Source organism: Notechis scutatus, chromosome 1, assembly GCF_049901735.1.
Source record: "Notechis scutatus isolate UNSWTSFEM ecotype Mainland chromosome 1, rNotScu1.2, whole genome shotgun sequence".
NCBI lineage: Eukaryota > Metazoa > Chordata > Lepidosauria > Squamata > Elapidae > Notechis > Notechis scutatus.
Genome location: NC_142009.1, coordinates 327,009,131 through 327,028,840, shown reverse-complemented (window position 1 = coordinate 327,028,840; position 19,710 = coordinate 327,009,131). Strand labels below are relative to the sequence as shown.

At 44.2% G+C, this 19,710-nt stretch overlaps 1 protein-coding gene across 8 annotated transcripts in view; it reads right to left on the bottom strand.

The window, feature by feature from the left end:
* TCF3 (transcription factor 3) overlaps nucleotides 1-19,710 on the bottom strand; it is a 123,477-nt gene that overhangs the window by 51,098 nt on the left and 52,669 nt on the right. For all 8 annotated transcript variants that reach the window (XM_087952626.1, XM_087952628.1, XM_087952630.1 and 5 more), the window contains exons 4-7: nucleotides 18,244-18,317; nucleotides 16,720-16,816; nucleotides 4,980-5,044; nucleotides 593-722 (exon numbers count right to left, since the gene is read on the bottom strand). In XM_087952626.1, coding sequence (XP_087808752.1) covers nucleotides 593-722; nucleotides 4,980-5,044; nucleotides 16,720-16,816; nucleotides 18,244-18,317 — 366 coding nt within the window. The remainder of the gene's footprint in view (nucleotides 1-592; nucleotides 723-4,979; nucleotides 5,045-16,719; nucleotides 16,817-18,243; nucleotides 18,318-19,710) is intronic.

Here is a 19,710-nt window from a genome sequence, read left to right as displayed (position 1 = left end):
CCCACCTTTCGGCCGAGCGCAAACCTAACCTTGAGTAGAGCCACGCAAGCTGGAACTGGAAGGTAAGACCAACGGCAGGGGAGGGAAATCCGCCCCGGGGTGGCTTGCTGACGTTGGTGGGAAAGTCAGTCCCATATTCCAGAGCTGCAGTAGTCACAGGACTGGCCCTTTGGTCATCCTGGAGCAGCTCCTCCAGTCCATGGCAGGCCGGTGCACCCGGGTGGAGGAGCAGCTGCTCCGGGATGACCAAAGGGCCAGTCCTGTGACTACTGCCAGCTCTGGAATATGGGACCGACTTTCCCACCAACGTCAACAAGCCACTGTCAGTCAAAATTCATATTAGTGTTCCGTGGCATTTAAAATTATGAGTTTGGTGGTCCCTGAGGTCCAAAGGTTGGCAACCCCCTGGTTTAGATGAATCTGAGACACTCCCAAAACAATAGGAAAGGGACTTTCTGTAATGGAAGGGCTGCAGTGAGACCCTGACAGGAAATGTCCTTTGGTCTTCCTCCTTTGCAACCGAGATTTTTTGCTATGCACAACCCTCACCAAGGCAACTGCTCCAGCCAACACCCTCACCAAGGCCACCTACCTATGTTGCTGTCTGCGACTCTCCTGCGAGGGTTGTTGGCGTATGGGTAGTACTGCGAGCTTCCCTTCACTCCCGTTGGGGAGAGCGTGCTGGGACTCGAAATCCCTATTTCGCTAGGCAGAAAGCCAGGCTGCAGAAAACAAGAAAAACAAGAGTGCACCATCACAACCTGAACAAATCCCAAATCTCTTGCCGAACATGGTTTTCCAATGAGCACCAGGTGTGGATGCCTGTGAGTGATAGTGCTAGGTTTATATTCCGGTTTGGCTAGTCTAGCCCTTTCACACTTTTGCCAACTTGGCAGAAATCCATAGCAACCCTTCCTCAATGATAACCTCCGGGTAGGATGGACTTCAACCTCTGCAATAGCACAGGGATTGTAGTCCAAGACACATAGTCCTATCCAACATGTCCAACAGGAAAGGGATGCTGGTAGTTGTAGTTTTGCTGGTAATTGTAGTTTAGCAACTTCTGGTAGACCACAGGTTCCTCATCTTTAACCAAATGCAGGCATGATATTCCCCTCTGAAAAAAAAATCGGGGCCGGCCAAAAGAGACCCCCCCACCGCGCGCCAAGAAATCGCTGCCCAGCTCCCTTTTCCTGCCACTCAGCGGGCTCCGCTCGCACCGCCCGGGCTCCGCTCGCACCACCCGGGCTCCGCTCAGGTATCCGGCTGGGGCTGTCAGGAGTTGCTACCGCCAGCGCGGCTCCGCGCGGCTCCAATCCCGCGTTGCCTCGGGAAGGGAAAGGCAAAACCAGGAGCCGCTGCTGCCGTTGCAAAGCGCCGCCGCGGCTCTTCCTTTTTGCCTTTCCCTTCCTGAGGCAACGCGGAATTGGAGCCACGCAGAGCCGCGTCAGCGGTAGCAACTCCTGACTCGGGGCCTCCGAGGGGAGGGGAAGGAGGAGAAGAAGGGGGGGAAAGGGGGGGTGATTCCCCAAAAAATCAGAATTCCGATTTTAATCGGAAGAATATCATGTCTGCAAATGGTACTCTTCAGTTTAGGGACTAATGTCTACACAGCATACAAATAGTCCTCGACTTACAACCATTTGTTTAAGGATTGTTCAAAATTAAGACACTAAAAAACTGGCTGTCACACTTATAGCCATTGTAGCATCCCCAAGGGTCACAAGATCAACATTTGGCCATTAGCATGCATTTATCATGTTTGCAGCATGCTGGGATCACGTGATCACCATTTGCGGGCTTCGATGGTTTCCAACAAAGTCAATGGGGGAAAGCAGGGTTTGCTTAACGCCTCATGATTCACTTAACAACCATGATAAAAAAGGTTGTAGAATCAGATGCAACTCACTTAACAAACAGCTTACTTAGCAATGGAAATTGTGGTCACAATAGTGTTTGTAAGATGAAGATTTTACTTCCTGGAGATGGATGGATGGATGGATGGATGGATGGAAGGAAGGAAGGAAGGAAGGATGGATGGATGGATAATTTGAGGAGGAATTAAATATTTGGAGGGTTCCCATCATTTTAGCCTTCCAGATGCAGTGAAGACCTGGCTCAAGCATTGGGCTAGAATAGAAATGAGCCCAGTCAATGTAGATTTAATGAGATGCTGTGGAGTGTCGGTTTTGTGGGTTTGTCTACACCTTTGTTTTTATGAATTGCTGATGTAAGCAACCTAGGATTATCATGTCTAAGATAGGGGTTCGTATAAGTTTTCCAAATACGGTAAATACGTAAGCAAGCAAGCAAGCAAGCAAGCAAGAGGGAGGATTTCCATTTTTAATTCATTTAGTGACTGTTCAAAGTTACAACAGCACTGAAAAATGTGACTTATGACTGTTTTTCCCCACTTACGACCATGGCAACATCCCATGGTCACATGAGCAAGGTTCAGATGCTTGACAAAATGGGTTCGTATTTATGACCTTTGCTGTGTCCAGGATCATGTGATCCCCTTTTGAGACCTTCTGGCAAGCAAAGTCAATGGGGGAAGCCAGATCCGCTTAACAACCGTGTCACTAATTTATCAACTGCAATCATTCACTTAACAACTGTGTGAAGAAAAGTCATAAAATGGGGATAAAATTCACTCAACCAACGTCTCACTTAGCAACAGAAATTTTGGGCTCGATTGTGGTCATAAATTGAGGACTACCTGTATTGGGAGGGCAGGGGAGAAACGAAAACTCCTTGTTCAAAGGCATTCTACCACGGAGGAGTTGTTGCTGGAAATGTTTAGACTGCGTCTCACCAATAATGTTGGATTTGGCAGACCACTTGCCTAAGCAACTTACAGGCTATGCTTTCTTTCCCTTGATTTACGGTCTGCACAGCAAGAGCCTTGCTCTTCCCACTGACTCTTCCATTCATGACGTCACCCCCTTTCAATTATGCCTCTCTCCTCCTCCTACCAGAAAGCAAATTAAAACAACAACAACAGCACAAGCAAACTCCAAACCCATACTATTTAAACACATGGCCGGCTGGCAAGTCTCCTGTTCTGTTTTTAAAATTACATCTATTTTGGCACCCATCGCAGTCCTCGCACATCTGCTTTGAAATTCAGCAGGAAATCTATATACACACACACACACACACACACACACACACACACACACATATATATATACACATACATACGCATATGCATATGTATGTATGTATGCATGTATGTATGTATGTATGTATGGTATTCGGCTTTGTTCGGGTATTTTCCCACGTCATTATAGTTGTGCTTTTAAAGTTGTAGCAACATTTCGGCAGAATCTCATCTGCCATCATCAGGCTTCTGTATTGTGTTCGTCTGTGAGTCAGACTTTTACAGTTGTCTGTTTTAGGGCTAGCCTACTGCTGTGCCAGAATGGTTTTTTCTTCATCCTGATTGGTTGGGAGTCTTGGTCTGTGTTTATTGGTCTTCGAGTTTGCTGTGTTCTGCTTGACTGGTGTTTCTAATATCTTCTGTTTGTTTTGTGGCTTTTTTGGTGTCTTGATTGGCTGGCAACATTGTGTTCCTGTATTGGAGGCTTTTAGTGCAGCTTGGCTCCGAGTAAATGGACGGCTATCATTTGTTAGGAAGCTAGGTTTCATCTGGGTGCCTGGTTGGGGGGTGTTTGAGCTGGAGGTATCAGGGGGGATCTGTTTGTGCCCAGGTGTTTGCCTGGCTAGTGGTGTGGAGATTTTTTTGTTTGTGAGTGCAGGCTTCCAAATAATTGACAGTCTGGTGGAATCATCTCTTCTATTCATGCTTTCAGGTCTTTTTTCAATCTCTATGGCTTCTCTGATAATTCTGTGGCTGGGGTTTTCTATAGTGGCTAGGGTTTTGGTGCCATTGAAGTCGATGCTATGGCCTGTGGCTTTCATGTGTTGGACTAGTGAGGAAGTGTGTTCCAGCTTTTTGACTGCATTTTTGTGTTCATCCAGGCTCTTCTCTGCACTTTTTCTAGAGTCTCAACATCTTTTTTATAGTGTGGTGACCAAAACTGGATGCAGATAGATAGATGCAGATAGATGGTAGATAGCTAGATAGATAATAAATAGCTAGATAGCTAGATAGCTAGATAGATAGACAGACAAATAGACAGCTAACTGGATAGCTAGATAGATGATAGAGGCAAATGATAGTTAGCTAGATAGACTCTACTTGTGAAGCTACCCAGATCCTGATCAGAACTGGAAAAAAGGAACGCTGGATTAGCAGGACTTGGTCTAGTCTGGCACATCTCTTTTAGATAAACACTGTGGATGGGCAGTCTTAAGACTTGAAGCTAGACTTGAAAGCCAGAGAGCTTCAGCAGTGAATTGTGGATTCCCCCTTGGAGGCTAGATGATGGTTCTCCCTTGTGGACTTTTTCAAATGGGGGTTCAATAGTCCCCCTCCCACTGCTGGAGAATGGTTTAGCGGTTTCCTGAAATGAGCAGGAGTTTTGGACTAGATCAGGGGTCTCCAACCTTGGCAACTTTAAGTCTGGTGGACTTCAACTCCCAGAATTCCCCAGCCAGCTTTGCTGGCTGGGGAATTCTGGGAGTTGAAGTCCACCAGGCTTAAAGTTGCCAAGGTTGGAAACCCCTAGACTAGATGACCTGTAAGATCCCTTCGAATTCATATGTTCTGTAATGCACCCTAGAGGAAAAGTTAAATTTCCTTATTCTGCCTGTGTGAAAGAAAACATACATCTCTGTGTTCTACGACAGGAATCCCCAAACTTGGCAACATCAAGACTTGCGGACTTCAACTCCCAGTATTCCCCAGGCAGCCATGCTGGCTGGGGAATTCTGGGAGTTGTAGTCTACAAATCTTAAAGTTACCGAGTTTGGAGATCCTTGTTCCTAAGAGATCAAGACTTGGCTGAACAAATCTTTTTGATTAAAACACACTTCCAATTAATTAACTAAAATAAAAGAGCAGCGCTGCTTACCTGATTGATAGCTGGCATGCCTGCATCTCTTCCAAATGGGTAGTTGCTTCTTTCTGTACCTTTTCCTAGAGATCAAAAAAAGAGAAAAGTCTGTCTGGGGAAATATTAGGATAGTTGATAGCAGGTCGGCATCCTGGTGGTAGGGATTAATACTCCAGTTCTATTCATCTTCCATTTCTGTTGCATCGTTTTATTGGACGCTCTCAAAACTCAATTCAACCTTCTAAAAATTAAATCAGGGTTAAAAATAAGACACAGTTCAATGATATCTCAAGGCAGCCTGTTTATGTACACCAGGGTTCCCCAACAGTGCCCCAAGAGCTGATGATAAAGAGAATTTTACATCTAGTCTCACCTCCAATCGACTGGGAGCAAATCGGAAGTGTTGGAAAACTACCCTAAATGGAGATATGTCAGAATACAGGCAGAAAACAAAGATTTCCCTCATCTGTTGGAGCTTTGTTGGAAATCCAACATCTTGAAATGTACAACATTTCGGATCTGAAGCAGAGGTGGTATTCTGCAGGTTCTGACCAGTTCTGGAGAACCGGTAGCGGAAATTTTGAGTAGTTCGGAGAACCGGCAAATCCCACCTCTGACTGGCCCCACCCCCGTCTATTCTCTGCCTCCCGAGTCCCAGCTGATCGGCTGGGTCTTCTTTGGTTGCCCTGCACAGGAGAACGGAGCTGGAAAGCAGGTTAGCGGGGTGGGGAGGGAATGGGATTCTGCAATAAGCTTCCCCTGGAGTGGGGTGGGAATGGAGATTTTAAGTATCCTTCCCCTGCCACGCCAACCAAGCCACAGAACCGGTAGTAAATTTTTTTGAATCCCACCACTGATGAAGCCAGAAAGTTACTTTGCAACAGTGGGCGCATCCTTTAAAAAGTGCATGTTTTCCTGGGCTTGCATTGTTGCTGCAGGATTGCGGGAAAATTATACATTTGAGTTAAGGAGGTAGCAACAGCACACCCTGAAACAGCTTGATGCATATCTGGATAACTCAAAAGGATATTTTCCTGGATGCTACACGAGCTCCCAAAAAAGACACGGCTTCTCAGAGGAAGCGCTGATGGGTGTTGCAGCCGTATTTGTGGCACCTCTTCAATTCTGGATTCGAATCACTGCACTTCCCTACCAACCGCTGATATCCCCACATCTTCTCAAACCAATATTATTATTATTTTTAATAGCTGCCCATCTCAATGATTCTCAGCAGCTTACAATTCAGAAACATAATTAAAACACTGAGAGCATTTTAAAACAATAAAAAAACATCCAACATAAATATATGTAGCAACTTGAGATACTTGGCCAGTTGGCAATAAAATTAAAGTAAAACAAAAAACAAAACGAGTGGGATTTTTTTCCGGAATTGAAAGAAGTAACCCTCCACCACTTGATTCCTGCATTGTAAATTGCTAACTGAGAAGACCTCTCCATACTTCATCTGAAAAGACTCCAATCTTCTCCACTGGCTAGCTGGGAAGACCCCATCCTCTCCATTTTCTGCTTGAGAAGACCCCCACGTTCTCCATATTCTAGCTAAGAGGACTTAATCGTCTCCATACTCTAGGTCAGGGGTCTCCAACCTTGGCAACTTTAAGACTTGTGGGCTTCAACTCTCAGAATTCCTCAGCCAGCCATTCTGGGAGTCGAAGCCCACAAGTCTTAAAGTTGCCAAGGTTGGAGACCCCTGACCTAGGCCAGGATGTCAAACTCGGTTTCACTGAAGGTCACATCAGGGTTGTGATTGACCTTGGGGGGGCGGGGGCAGCATGTCATTCATGTTAGGGGGGCGCATGTGGTGGCCCAAGGGCTCTGCCAGTGAAAGCGGGCTCCCGAGATTTGTTTTTGGCTGGGACAGCCTCCTGCAACCCTCTGCCAGTGAAAATGGAGCTCCATTTTCACTGGCAGAAGCACCGTGGACCAGTTCTTTGCTATTTCCAGGGCAGCTTCACGGGCCAGATCTAAACACCCTGCAGACTGGATCTAGCCCCCGGGCCTTGAGTTTGACACCCCTATTCTAGGTGAAAAAACATTCATCTTTTCCATATTCTAGCTAAGAAGACCCCATTTCATATGAGACTCTTCTATGCTTCGCATATTGCATCAATAAAGCTTTATAATTTCTGTGGCTCTGGGCAAAAAGTCTAGATCTTATCTGAGACATGGATGAAGCATCTTGTAACCATACTTATTCCCTCTACTAAAAAAAAACCCTTCTATGCCAAATCTTATAAGGAAATGAAATAAAACATTTTTCAGTGGGGCCCCTTTATTCCAGAAACAACGTTTTATACACAGACAGGATGTTTATGGGGCCGTATGGACATAGCATTAGACGTACATTTTACACCCATGGGAAAGAATGCACACCAAAGTCACCCTATCCCTGATGTATACACACTCCTACAAACCTCAGATTGCATTTATGGAGATAAGAATAAAACTGTTTAGTGTTAATTATCATTTTTTTAAAGGCCAGAAAGCCAGGATAACGCAGATCACTTTGCTTTCACCAGTTTTCTGAATCTCCCCAGTATCTTTTCTTTTATGTACACTGAGAGCATTTGCACCAAGACAAATTCCTTGTGTGTCCAATCACACTTGGCCAATAAAGAATTCTATTCTATTCTATTCTATTCTATTCTATTCTATTCTATTCTATTCTATTCTGTTCTGTTCTGTTCTGTTCTGTTCTGTTCTGTTCTGTTCTGTTCTGTTCTGTTCTATTCTATTCTATTCTGTTCTATCTGTCTTCTTTTTTCCTTTCTTAGGCTTCCCCTTCCTCTCTCCAAATTAACTTGCAGTCATTGCTATTTCTCCCCACTTTTAAGAATTTCATCCTCCAAGCAATGTAATCGGGGTAAAATGGCGTGCCAGTTAAAAAATACCATAAGGATTCAAACCCAGCTTTTTCCTTGTCCAATGATCCTGCCAGGACCGTATATTGCCATCGCCTAACTGTTTGCTGGCTGAACCCCCTTCATTCCATCTAATTCAAAGTTTGTTTTGGGTAGCAGTCAGCTAGTCTTGGTGGAGAGAGGGGGCTCAGAAGCAAGATCAGCCTTCGCTCTTGCCAGAACTTCTAACTCTCCAGCTGCCTTCATCTATAGGAGGTTCCTCTGAATTATCCAAATTTCCTGTCCTCTTTTCTGCACCTTCCCCCAGCTCCATGGCATTTGTTTCAAACCCCAAAGTTGTTTCCCCCCTGCAAAAGGCAACCGGACTTCGTTTTTCCTTGCAGACATTTAACTTCGCATTCAAGAATGAGAGAACTGAAGAAGCTTCTTGGATGAGAAGCAAAACATCTTCAAGGGGAAAAAAAAAGTCCAGTTGCTTTTTGATAAAGCACCTTTGGGACAATCATGTCCTGGATGACTAAGTATCTCCATAGACATTTGTTTCAAGACTATTAGAGGCTGTTAGACTTTAGCATATACATGTGTCTCAGAGCTCAAATTATCTCAAGCTACTGTTGGAGAAGGGATGGCAGAACCTGGAATGGGATGAAAAGGAGGATCAGCTTAGAATCCCTATGTAGCTATAAGAGAACGGAGTCCAGCCCCTTTTAAGTGCCATTGACTCTTATCTAACTCTAAGCAGGTGTCCACTGTTAGTTGAGAAAATTCCTGCGTGTAGCCTTTTACCAATAAAAGATTCCTGCACACAGGCTTTTAGCAAAAAAAACCCAGTGTATTGAAACTTCCTGTGTGAACCTGGTCTTTCACACCTGACAACTGCTTCTCCCATGTTGAAAACTCACACTAAAATAAATGACGTTCACATGAACGCAAACAGCTGGCTCGGACCCCCTGGTCCCATCTGGTCCAGCTGCCTGTTCTCACCAGGATGTACCACCTGCACCAGAAAGTCCACCAGTCTCCCAGCAGATGTCCTTCAGATGCAGTGCTTCAGCCATCCAGGCCGATCCTGACTTTTCTCAAATGTGCACCAGTTGGCAAACCCGGTGCTGATAAAACATTTTTTTTGAACAACAAACAGGCATTATGCCATGCACATTCCCATTCATTTGAGAGGCTTAGCATTAAGTAAACAGGAGGTCAAAAGGTTGTAGGGCAAAATCTTTTAACTGACCTAATTTTTTGAAAGCGGTTTAGGAACTAATTTTGCCACATGACTGCCCTCGTTCAACTCTCCGTCCGCCTCCCACCGCACAAAAATAGCCCTGGTGGGGTTTTTTTTGTTTTTGTTTTGCCACAGTGCTGACTCCGGTTAAACCACAAAAAGAGAAGTTCAGGAGCATCCGAAAAGCAAAATGGCAAGATCTTTCCTTCTAGGTTGGAGCTTCTGTAGCTGCGCCCAGGAATTAATCTTGATAAGATCAGGATGAGAGAGGAGGTAAATGAGCGGGAGGGAGAAAATTTTCCTCTTTCTCATATCTCTTGGGGGGTGGAGAAGCACTTTAGAAATTACTTCCTGGCTTAGAGTGAGTCAGTGTTATTTCCTTTTAACAGATAATCAGAGTTGGAATGGACCTTATAGGTCATCTAGTCCAACCTCCCCCCTAAGCAGGAGACCCTACACCATTTCTGACAGATGGGAGTCCAATCTCTTCTTGAAGGTCTCAAGTGATGAAGCTCCCACAACTTCTGAGGGCAATTTCTGTTCCATTGGTTGATTGTTCCCACTGTCTGAAAGTTTCTTATTTCCAGGTTAAATCTCTCCTTGATCAGTTTCCATCCATTGTTCCTTGTCTGTCCTATAGGTGCTTTAGAAAATAGCTTGACCCCTTCCTCTCTGTGGCAGCCCCTCAAATATTGGAAGACTGCTATATTTTAATCAATTGCCATGTATTTGCTCGTAAGTCCAAGTTAATATTATTTTTGTGGCTAGGCATTTGTATCTTAATTTTCAATTTAATGTTAATTATTTCCCCCTTGGGTTCTGAGTGATGCAAGGGACATAAGATCTTGATGATGTCCCTGCAACGAGTGAAACCTTGTTTGGGTGAGACAATACAGACGCACCAAGCACTTCCAATGCAGTAATTCCCCCCGCCCTTGTATTTTAGCAAAAAGGAATAAAGGAGAGGGTAGACCTCGACTTACAATCACAACTGAACCCAGAATGTTGGTTGTAAGTTGTTGCGGATGTTAAGCAGGTTAACCACGTGACCAAATTCAATTTTATGACCATTTTTACAATGGTGGTAAAGTGAAGTCATTGCAGTCGGTAAGCAAACCAAGCAAATCGAGTGCATCCAATAGGAGGGTTTTTTAAAACCATTTTCTGCTATAAAATGGCAAAAAATATCGTAAATTGCAGCCATATGACAATGATATGCTGCAACTGGACATAAACGCGAGCCGGTTGTCAAGTGCCTGAAATGGAATAATGTAACTGGGGGTGTGGAGGAGGCAGTTGTAACTTTGAGGATGGGTCGTAAGTAGCTTTTTTGAAATCCATCATAACTTTGAACACTTGTTAAATGACTAGTAAGTTGAGGACCACCGGTATCCTTAACAATAGCAATAGCATTTAGACTTATATACCTCTTCACAGTGCTTTACAGCCCTCTATAAGGGGTTTACAGAACCAACATACTGCCCCCAACAATCTGGATCCTCATTTTACCAACCTCAGAAGAATAAAAGAATAGAATAACAGAGTTGGAAGGGACCTTGGAGGTCTTCTAGTCCAGGGGTCGCCAATCTTTTGGACCTCAGGGACCACCAAACTCATAATCCCGTGGACCAGAGACCCTGGGAAAATCCCCCAAAAAGTCTGCAGGAAAATTCCCCACCCCATTTTCCTACCAATCGATCATTCTTTATTTGGGATCGCAGGATACCGTGTCCAGCTCTGTTCTCAGGGGAGAGAGAGACTTTTGGCTTCATGCAAGGAAAGCAGCAGAAGCAGCAGAAGTCTTTCTTTCTCTCCCCCAAACTCCGCCAGAAATTAGTCTTTGTGAGACTTGTCGCGCCGACGCAGCCACTTGGAGCAGGATGCCTTGCAGGGTCCCAAAGACTCATTTCTGGCAGAGTTTGAGGGAGAGAAAGAAAGACTTTTGCCGCTTTCCTTGCGTGTAGCCAAAAGCAGCAGAAGAAAGAAGAGGAAAGAAGCAGCCTGGTGGCCAGGCCAGGCACGTAGGGCGAGTGGGGCAAGTTCTGCCCGTCCACCCTTTCCCCCCTCCCCTCACTACCTTGTGTTGTTCACAATGCAAGGGCCTTGTGTTCCTGTGGGCCATGTGGGCGGCGCAGCCTTGTGTTCCCACACAGCCTGGATTAATTGCTTTGGGGGGTGCTCTGAGGGTGACATTTCTCTGTGGACCATCAAAATTTTCTCGCGGATCACCAGTGGTCCCTGGCCCACTGGTTGGCCACCACTGTTCTAGTCCAACCCCCTGCTTAGGCCAGAAACTCTATACCATTTCAGATAAATAGTTGTCCAATCTCTTCTTAAAAACTTCCAGTGTTAGAGCATTCACAACTTCTGGAGGCAAGTTGTTCCAGTGATTAATTGTTCTGTCAGGAAATTTTTTCTTAGAAAGGATGGAAGCCTGAGTCAACTTTGAGCTGGTCAGGATCAAACTGCTGGCAGCTGGCAGAAACAGCCTGCAATACTGCATTTTAACCACTCCAACACCACGGCTCTACATTTTAAAACCTTTTTTTAGCCAAATTTCAGAAATACAATTTTGGTGAATTCCTTGAGCTATAAAATGGGAAGGGGATACTCATTATCTGCCTTCGACCTACGCCCACTAGGTCTTGGTTTCTTTTTTTGGCTGGAAATAGGGAACAACATTTGCACGGCAAACATTTTAATTGAAGCTTATATACTTCTTACATCTCTAAGTTCTATACATCTAGACAACAATAATACCCTCAAATCTGTACTTTTGTGAATTCCGATTTGGGCAAACCCAATTCTTAGTGAGAAATGGCTTCCAAAGAATGCAACTATTGTAAAATTCTGTGCAAAAGTAGATTGTACAGTATTAGGAAAAAATTGACAAAATTCATGCAAATTTTTATGCAGACTTTCTTGAAAATTCATAAACAGGGAAGGAAACCAGTCAAAATAACCTTACGACTGGGGTGATAAACAGCTAAGCTAAATGGAAGTTGTCAGATCCTCTCATTATGACTCTATGACTCTTTTTCAAAGCCTTTGGGAGTAAATTAAAATACAAACTTATTTTTCAAATACGAATGAAATGGAAATAACAAAGGTCTAGCACACCAACCAAATCATGGTTAAATAAGAAATCTGAACCATGTGAAGGCCATTTAATATACAAATTGCAGGTCATGGATGGGTCATTGTTGCAAAGAGATGGTCAAGATGGAAATTCCATGAGGCTTTGCCGGCAAGGATTTCTTGATTTTGGCACACAACAATCTTGAATCATTAGTACAATGCGCTTGAGATAATGGCCCTAGCAGCACGCATGCATGCATCTAGGCACACATACACAAAGAACATTCAGAGCAGCAACCAGTGAATCAAATTAAAGCAAAGCTGCAGAGTAAGGGAGACACACCAGTGACTTTAAGGTATCTTTCTCCATTTGACAATGGATTTCATCAGGGAAGAACAGGTGTGTTCCACACAGGCAATTTGTTCAGCCTACTGGGAGTTTTTACACACGGATGCCTTCAAATCAGGGCTGCTGCTTAGACATGACGTGAGGCTGGTGGGGAGAAGAGAAGTGCAGCCATCTTTCCTTCCTTGCCCCCTGCAATCACCTCATTTTGTAATACAGGTAGTCCTCGACTTACAACCATTCGTTTAGGAATTGTTTGAAGTTGCTATGGCAATGAAAAAAAGCGACCTATGGCCATTTTCCCACACTCACGACCGTTGCAGTGTCCCCATGGTCACGTGATCAAAATCCAAAGGCTTGGCATTTTGAATTTTCACCTTCTGAACAAGCAAAATCAACAGGGAAGCCAGATTCACGTACCAACCTTGTTACTAACTGAACAACCGCAGTGATTCCCTTAACACAGGGCTGTCAAACTCCCGGCTTTCGGGGCGGATGCATCACGCGCTGGCCACGCCTACACCCAGTTTAGCAAAGGGGGGGGGGAGTCCCAATATGTCACGTGACGCTGCCATGATGACATGAGTTTGACACCCCTGCCTTAACTATGGCAAGAGAGATCGTAAAATAGGGCAAAACTCAAGTAGCTACTTTGCAATTTCCATTGCTTAGTAATGGAAATTTTGGGGGTCAATGATGGTCATAAGTTGAGGACTGCTTGTATATTAAAAGCTGGTATGTTTTCAAGTGCCAGCTATTATAATAGCAATCATGTATCTGTTATTGCTTGATTTCAAGTAAGATGGTTAATACTATCAAAATGCCCGAAGAGATAATGGCTTCAGTCCCAGGAGCTCCCACCCTATCGGATAACTGGTACAATCCCAGGACCTTTCTCCCTCTCCCTCCCCCTTAACTCTTAGATCTGCCCATTTAATTTTAAAAGCATCACTGCTACTTCAGGAAAGTATGATGAAATCTACACTGCTATAAGGGTGGTCAGTAGAAGCACATATGAAACAGAACGCATGTCTGGTTCTATGCATGGAACTAATATATTCTCCCTTGGAAAGCAGGTTGCCTGAGCAGGAAGGAGGTGATGTTGAATTTTGATTGCATCTCTAAAGGACGCCTGTTTCCGAAAGGGTTAAGAATTGCTAATAAGGAGACAGATTGCCTGGAGGGGGCGGGGAGGAGAGAAGGCAATTAATCCAATTAGTAGGTTGGAGAAATTCAGAATTTCACATTTACTCATCATATAGGCCTTGTGCAGATATACAATTGTGAACTTTTTGACGATTGTGAACTTTGGGGCTTAACTCCAGCAGAAGTAGAATCACAATCCAAACAAGCTTAATTTGGCTTAGCAATAACTATGGTTTGGTTGCCTTCACTTTCAATGTATCATGGAAACGATGGTTAGCTTGCTTTGCCTAGTTTGTCACTCGTTGCTCTGCCTAGTTTGTTGCTCACACGACAGGATGAATATGCAAAGATACAGATTTGTTAGCTCTTAGTCAGAGAGGGAGAGAAGCCACAGTACCTTACCTGTGGGGATTTTTTTTTAAAAAAAGTATGTTTAACTATGGTTGGCATTCATTGGCATATCTGCACAAAATGATATTTGGTTGGAAGTTGACTTTCCAAGATCAATGAACCTATCTATTGTTGTTTTACCCATGCTATGTAAATGAACACTCTCTGGATGTTTCAACACACAATGGTTTTAACAAATCCTGGCTTAGCATTGTCAGGTCACAGCCAATGTAATCAGTGACGGGATTCAATTTTTTTTTTTAACTAAAGGTTCTGTGGGCGTGGCTTGGTGGACGTGGCAGGGGAAGGTTACTGCAAAATCCCCATTCCCTCCACACCCCACTAACCTGCTTTCCAGATCCGTTCTCCTGTGCAGGGCAACCAAAGAGACCCAGCTGATCAGCTGGGACTCGGGAGGCAGAGAAGAGATGGAGGTGGGGCCAGTCAGAGTTGGTATTTGCCGGTTCTCCGAATTACTCAAAATTTCCGCTACCGGTTCTCCAGAATTGATCAGAACCTGCTGAATACCACCTCCGAATGTAATCCTAGGCCCGAGCAAAACCCAACATTTCAGGAACCTTGGCCAGAACACCCTCACAGCTCCTGGTTCAGAGGATTAAGTTCCAGAAAAAAATGCCAGGCCACCCCAGGGCAGCGAGATTGGCATTCAGGAGAAAGATGCCATATTAATTTGTGTACCCCCCCTACCCTCCAAATGGCCAACATGTCTCAGCTGGTGGCCAAACACGAATATGTGGATATTTCAGGGTCTGGTTCAAGGAACACAAAGGGTTTCCCCTCCTCACTATGGCATTTGGAAGAAAAATGGGATTTTCAAAACCAATCATTCTATTAAGTATATAATTCCTAGCAAGGGAACAGAGGAGGAAAGATAACATGTTGAGATTAAAGGCAGTTGGGAGGGCGGAGCGGAAGACTGTGAACCGATTAAAAACCATTGTCCAGGATGCACACCAGTTACAATGCTGGCTAGATTAGCAAGCTTAGCCCTGAAAAGGAGTTAATTGCTAGAAATAATTACCTGAAAGAGATCTACTCAGGCGGTTTGGTTTCCTTCCTAACAGTTAAATAATTCCCATCAACCTTTCTGCTTTTCTCCCTTACTGTTGATTAATTCACAAAATACTCTCAGGAGGTGTGGGGGAGGGGGGCCTCTTAAGAGTACCTCAAAAATGTGAGCCATGTGGCCTTACATGTACAAGCACCCCTTCCCAAGGAGAATGTTTCTAGCCCAGGGTTGAAATGAGGGATCCTTGGTGGTGTATGAACTTGTTTTCCTGCAGACGTTTCATTACCTAAACTTGGTACAGGTAATCCTCTACTTGCAACCGTTTGTTTAGTGACTGTTCGAAGTTACAGCAGCACTGAAAAATGTGGCTTATGACCATTTTTCATGGTTACGACCATTGCAGCATTACGATGGTTGCAGTGTCCTAGGCCAGTGGTGGCTAACCTTTTTGGGCTCCCTGTGCCAAAAATTGTGCACGCGCTTGCATGCTCACGCTTGCGTGCCAGCACCCAGAAGGCAATGTGCCCCCCATGCCCCCTACACATGCGTGTGTAATCCCCACCCACCCACCCCGACGCCCCCTTACCTGCACTGCACCTTACAGCTGATTTTCAGCGGGTTTGAGGCCTTTTTCGGCCTTCCAAAGGCTCGAGGAAGGCTTCTGCAGGCTTTGCAGGCCGAAAACTAGCCCCATTTCGCCACTTCCGGTATTTTCGGTATTTTCGGAAAAACAGGAAGTGACAAAACACGGCTAGTTTTCGGCCTGCAAAGCCTGCAGAAGCCTTCCTCAAGACTTTGGGAGGCCGAAAAAGGCCTCAAACCCGCCGAAAATCAGCTATGAGGCAAGTTTGTCTGCAGCTCGCATGCTGGCACAAATGGCTCGGCGTGCCACCTGTGGCACGCGTGCCATAGGTTCACCATCACAGTCCTAGGGTCATGCGATCCCATTTTGCGACCTTCTGAGGAGCAAAGTCAACGGGGAAGTCGGATTCCCTTAACAACCGTCTTACTAACTAAACACCTGCAATGATTCATTTAACAACTTTGGCAAGAAAATTCGTAAAATGGGGCAAAACTCACAACAAATGTCTCACTTAGCAACAGAAATGTTGGGCTCAATTGGGATCACAATTCGAGGACTTATCTGTAACATCATCACTGTTGATGATACCTAGTCTGGGTAGTGAAGCATTTTCAAGAAAACAACCAGATAGCATCAAGGACCCCCCTCACCTTCAGAAATGGCCTTGCAAGAAAAGCGATGCTGCTGGTTCCATTGAACTGGGGGCAGCCAGGAAAATTCACTGTTGTTAAATAGCCCTTCAATAATTCCTATGAGGGTAAGGATTCTCTTGATTCACAGCAAGATCGACTTTTCCCATTTTTCCCCATACACAACACAAGGGAATCAGGAAATGGTGATGGCCGAGGGACAAGCCAAACAAAGACTAACAACCAAGATGGTCAAGAAAGTCTCATCAGAAAGGCGGATGAGATGACCAGGAAAAAAGCAGGGTAAATTCTGCTCTCATCCATCTTTCTAACTAAAATCAAACAGGACCAGTCCCCATCAGATACAGCATTCATCTTGCAGGTGGCTAGGGCTCCAGAACGAGCCGAATTTTACAATGTCAAGACTTGCTCCAAGCAAGGACACTTACCTACTATTCCAGACCCCAGGAATGATGACGAAGATATGCTGTTATGGGATGGCAGGTCCCTGTGTTCACTGTAGTGTGAACCTTCGCCATAACCCTGCTATAAGGAGAAGAAAAAAAGTAGTATCCATATGCACAAAGTCATGAAGCACATAGCTACCCACACCTTTCTCAATCAACAAGACTAAGGGCATCCCAAAACCATTTCCAAATCAAAGTACACCTTTAAAATTCAATTTAATCGGCTCTTATAAAGGCCAGCTATCTTGGGATGGATTAAACCAACTCGAAATGACTATAGAACTGTTTCTATATGCTCTCATTTTCCAAGCTTTTTTCTTCTTCTGTTCAATCATACCCGATTCTCAAAGACTGCCTGGACAAGTCCCTGAAGTTTTATTGGCAAGGTTTTTCCAGAAGTGTTTTGCCATTGCCTCTTTCCTAGGCTGAGGGAGAATGACTAGCCCAAGGTCAACCAGTTGGCTTCTTGCCCAAGTTGCGGGAGTAGGATTCACGGTCTCCCGGTTTCTATCCTGATGCCTTAAGCACTACACCAGACTGGGTTTTGGCTGAAGTGGTACAGAAGTTAAATAAGTAAACATACTTCCTAAGGAAAGGGAAGTGAGGAAATCACAAACTTCAGCACATACAAAAAGTCTCCATCATCATAAAAGATGAAATCCACCTTAGAGTTAGACGGGTGGCTTCTAAATTCCACAACTAAATAAATATGGTACTCTCCGGAACAGGGAAGGTTCCGGAGAAACAATTACCTTCACCATCGTGGGAAAGAAAATAAATCAAATGTAGTTTTAAAAAAAAGGATGATTAATGTTGGAAGGAAGACAGATCAGACTCAAAAACAAGATGACCAAACAATTAACTCAGATAGCTAAACAGAACCTTAATCTCATGGACAATCTCTTGGTGTATATCAGCCATTCCATTAGGCTCCATGGAATAAACCTCAACTTTGTTAAAATACCAATTCCTTCAGGCTCTCAACTACTTTCTATTCCAGCAGATCATTTTATGATCTGAACTTAAGTTGAACTGCGATAGAACTTTAAGAATTGATTCTTAAGCCTGTCATTTCCTCTTCTTTCTTCATCCCTTTTTCTTTCTGAATTAGACTGTAAGCTGAATAAGCAGCACTGATTCTACATTATTGTATGCAAGCAGGTCTGGGAGCTTTAGGAGCTAAAGAGTAAGGTAAAAATTATCTTTCAAACATGATCCGGCTAAGCATATACAAGAAAAAAAAATGTTGCTTTCACCTCCTGCTTATGTAATGGTTTTCTATAGGACATGTGACAGGATGCTCTCAGAAAATAATTCCTTAAAATTACAGATCTGATTCCTCAAAATTAAATAGCTCAGGAAGAATTAAGGTGAGAGGAAAACTACTTTTCAGAAAAAAAGGGAATTAGAGTAGTTCACTTTCCCATCTCAAAAGACACGTGTGTGGACAAATCCCCAAATATCCATTTGGATCTTGCAGTGAACAGATCTTGCAGTGATCCTTACCCTGACTTGGTCAAACGTGGAGTTGTTCTGATCTCCTGTTGCCCAAGAACCTGAGGTCGGTCGCTCATCCAAACCTTCCGGGGAAAGAGGGGGAGAAAAAAACAAAGATTACTTTAATCTACAGGTTCTTCAAAAGACAGACTCTCTCAAAGTTAACTCTTCCTTTCACAAACATAAAAATATGTGGATGAAAATACCAAACCAACACTGACTTTTCCTGTTTTGCAAATTTTCCACACAGCTTCAGCTTCAAAGGAGCCTCAGTTGATATGTTTGGCAAAATTGTGAGAGGGCAAATTTTATTTAATATGTGTAACACCTCAAGGGAGTTGTAATACACATAACTTACCTTCCCCAAAGCTGCTTTGGCCAGAGGAACATTACAGGAAAGGAGGTGGGAAAATTCAGTATGCTCAAATTATGAAGGGGGGGTGAGTGGGAAGGAGACAGTTAATGGAATCAATTTTTTTTCTTTCTTTCTAATTGGTCCACCATTTATGTTCTAGAACAGGGGTCTCCAAACTTGGCAACTTTAAGACTTGTGGACTTCAACTCCCAGAATTCCCAAGGCTGGCTGAGGAATTCTGGAAGTTGAAGTCCACAAGTTCTAAAGTTGCCAAATTTGGAGACCCCATTCTAGAAGAAGCCGTAAGTGGTCCAGAATGCCACCTTGCCATTGCCACCTTGCCACGGCCATGTCACCACAGCTATCTCAGCATGGCCACCTTGGTGCCACCATCTCAGCACGGGACAAATCACCATGGGAAACTCTCCATGAGACAACTTGATGTGGCCTTACATGGCACCTCCCTTAGTCGACCACAACGTTGTAACTGGCCACTTCCAGCAGGCTGGCAATTTGTCCTGCAGAGATGGTAGCACCGAGGTAGCCATGCTCAGTGGCCATTGCGACATGGCCGCGGCAAGATGGCTGCACTGAGGTGGCCGTGCTGTGATGTCATAGATTCGTTATCATCAAGAAGGACTTTTCTCTTTTGTTGACATCTCCATCCCATTTCAGGACTGACTGAACTTTACCTGCTCCCAGATATGGAATGAGGACCCCAAAAAGCAAACCGCCGAAGTCTGAAGAAATGTTGTAGCAAAATAGACCTCTTTATTTCTCAACTACATAGAAATTTAATTCCTGGTGTTTGTTATGGAAGTAGCAGCACAGCTGCAGATTACAGACTCTGGGAAATGGTTATGGACATCTGCTTGGGAGAAGCTTGCTAGATCTCACTGTAGTATTATATACATTCATGAACACTATGAATTGTCCATTCCAACTGAAAATTCTGGGAATTTTAGCCCCGATGCATCTTGAGGCTGCCAAGTTGGGGAAGGTCCAACTCAAATACTGACAAAATACAAGAAGAATCAAGAATGTACTCCTGGCTTCCCTGCAAAGGAAGATGGCTTAAGATGAGCTAACCTCCTTTTGAAGAAGCTATTCCACTATTTTTA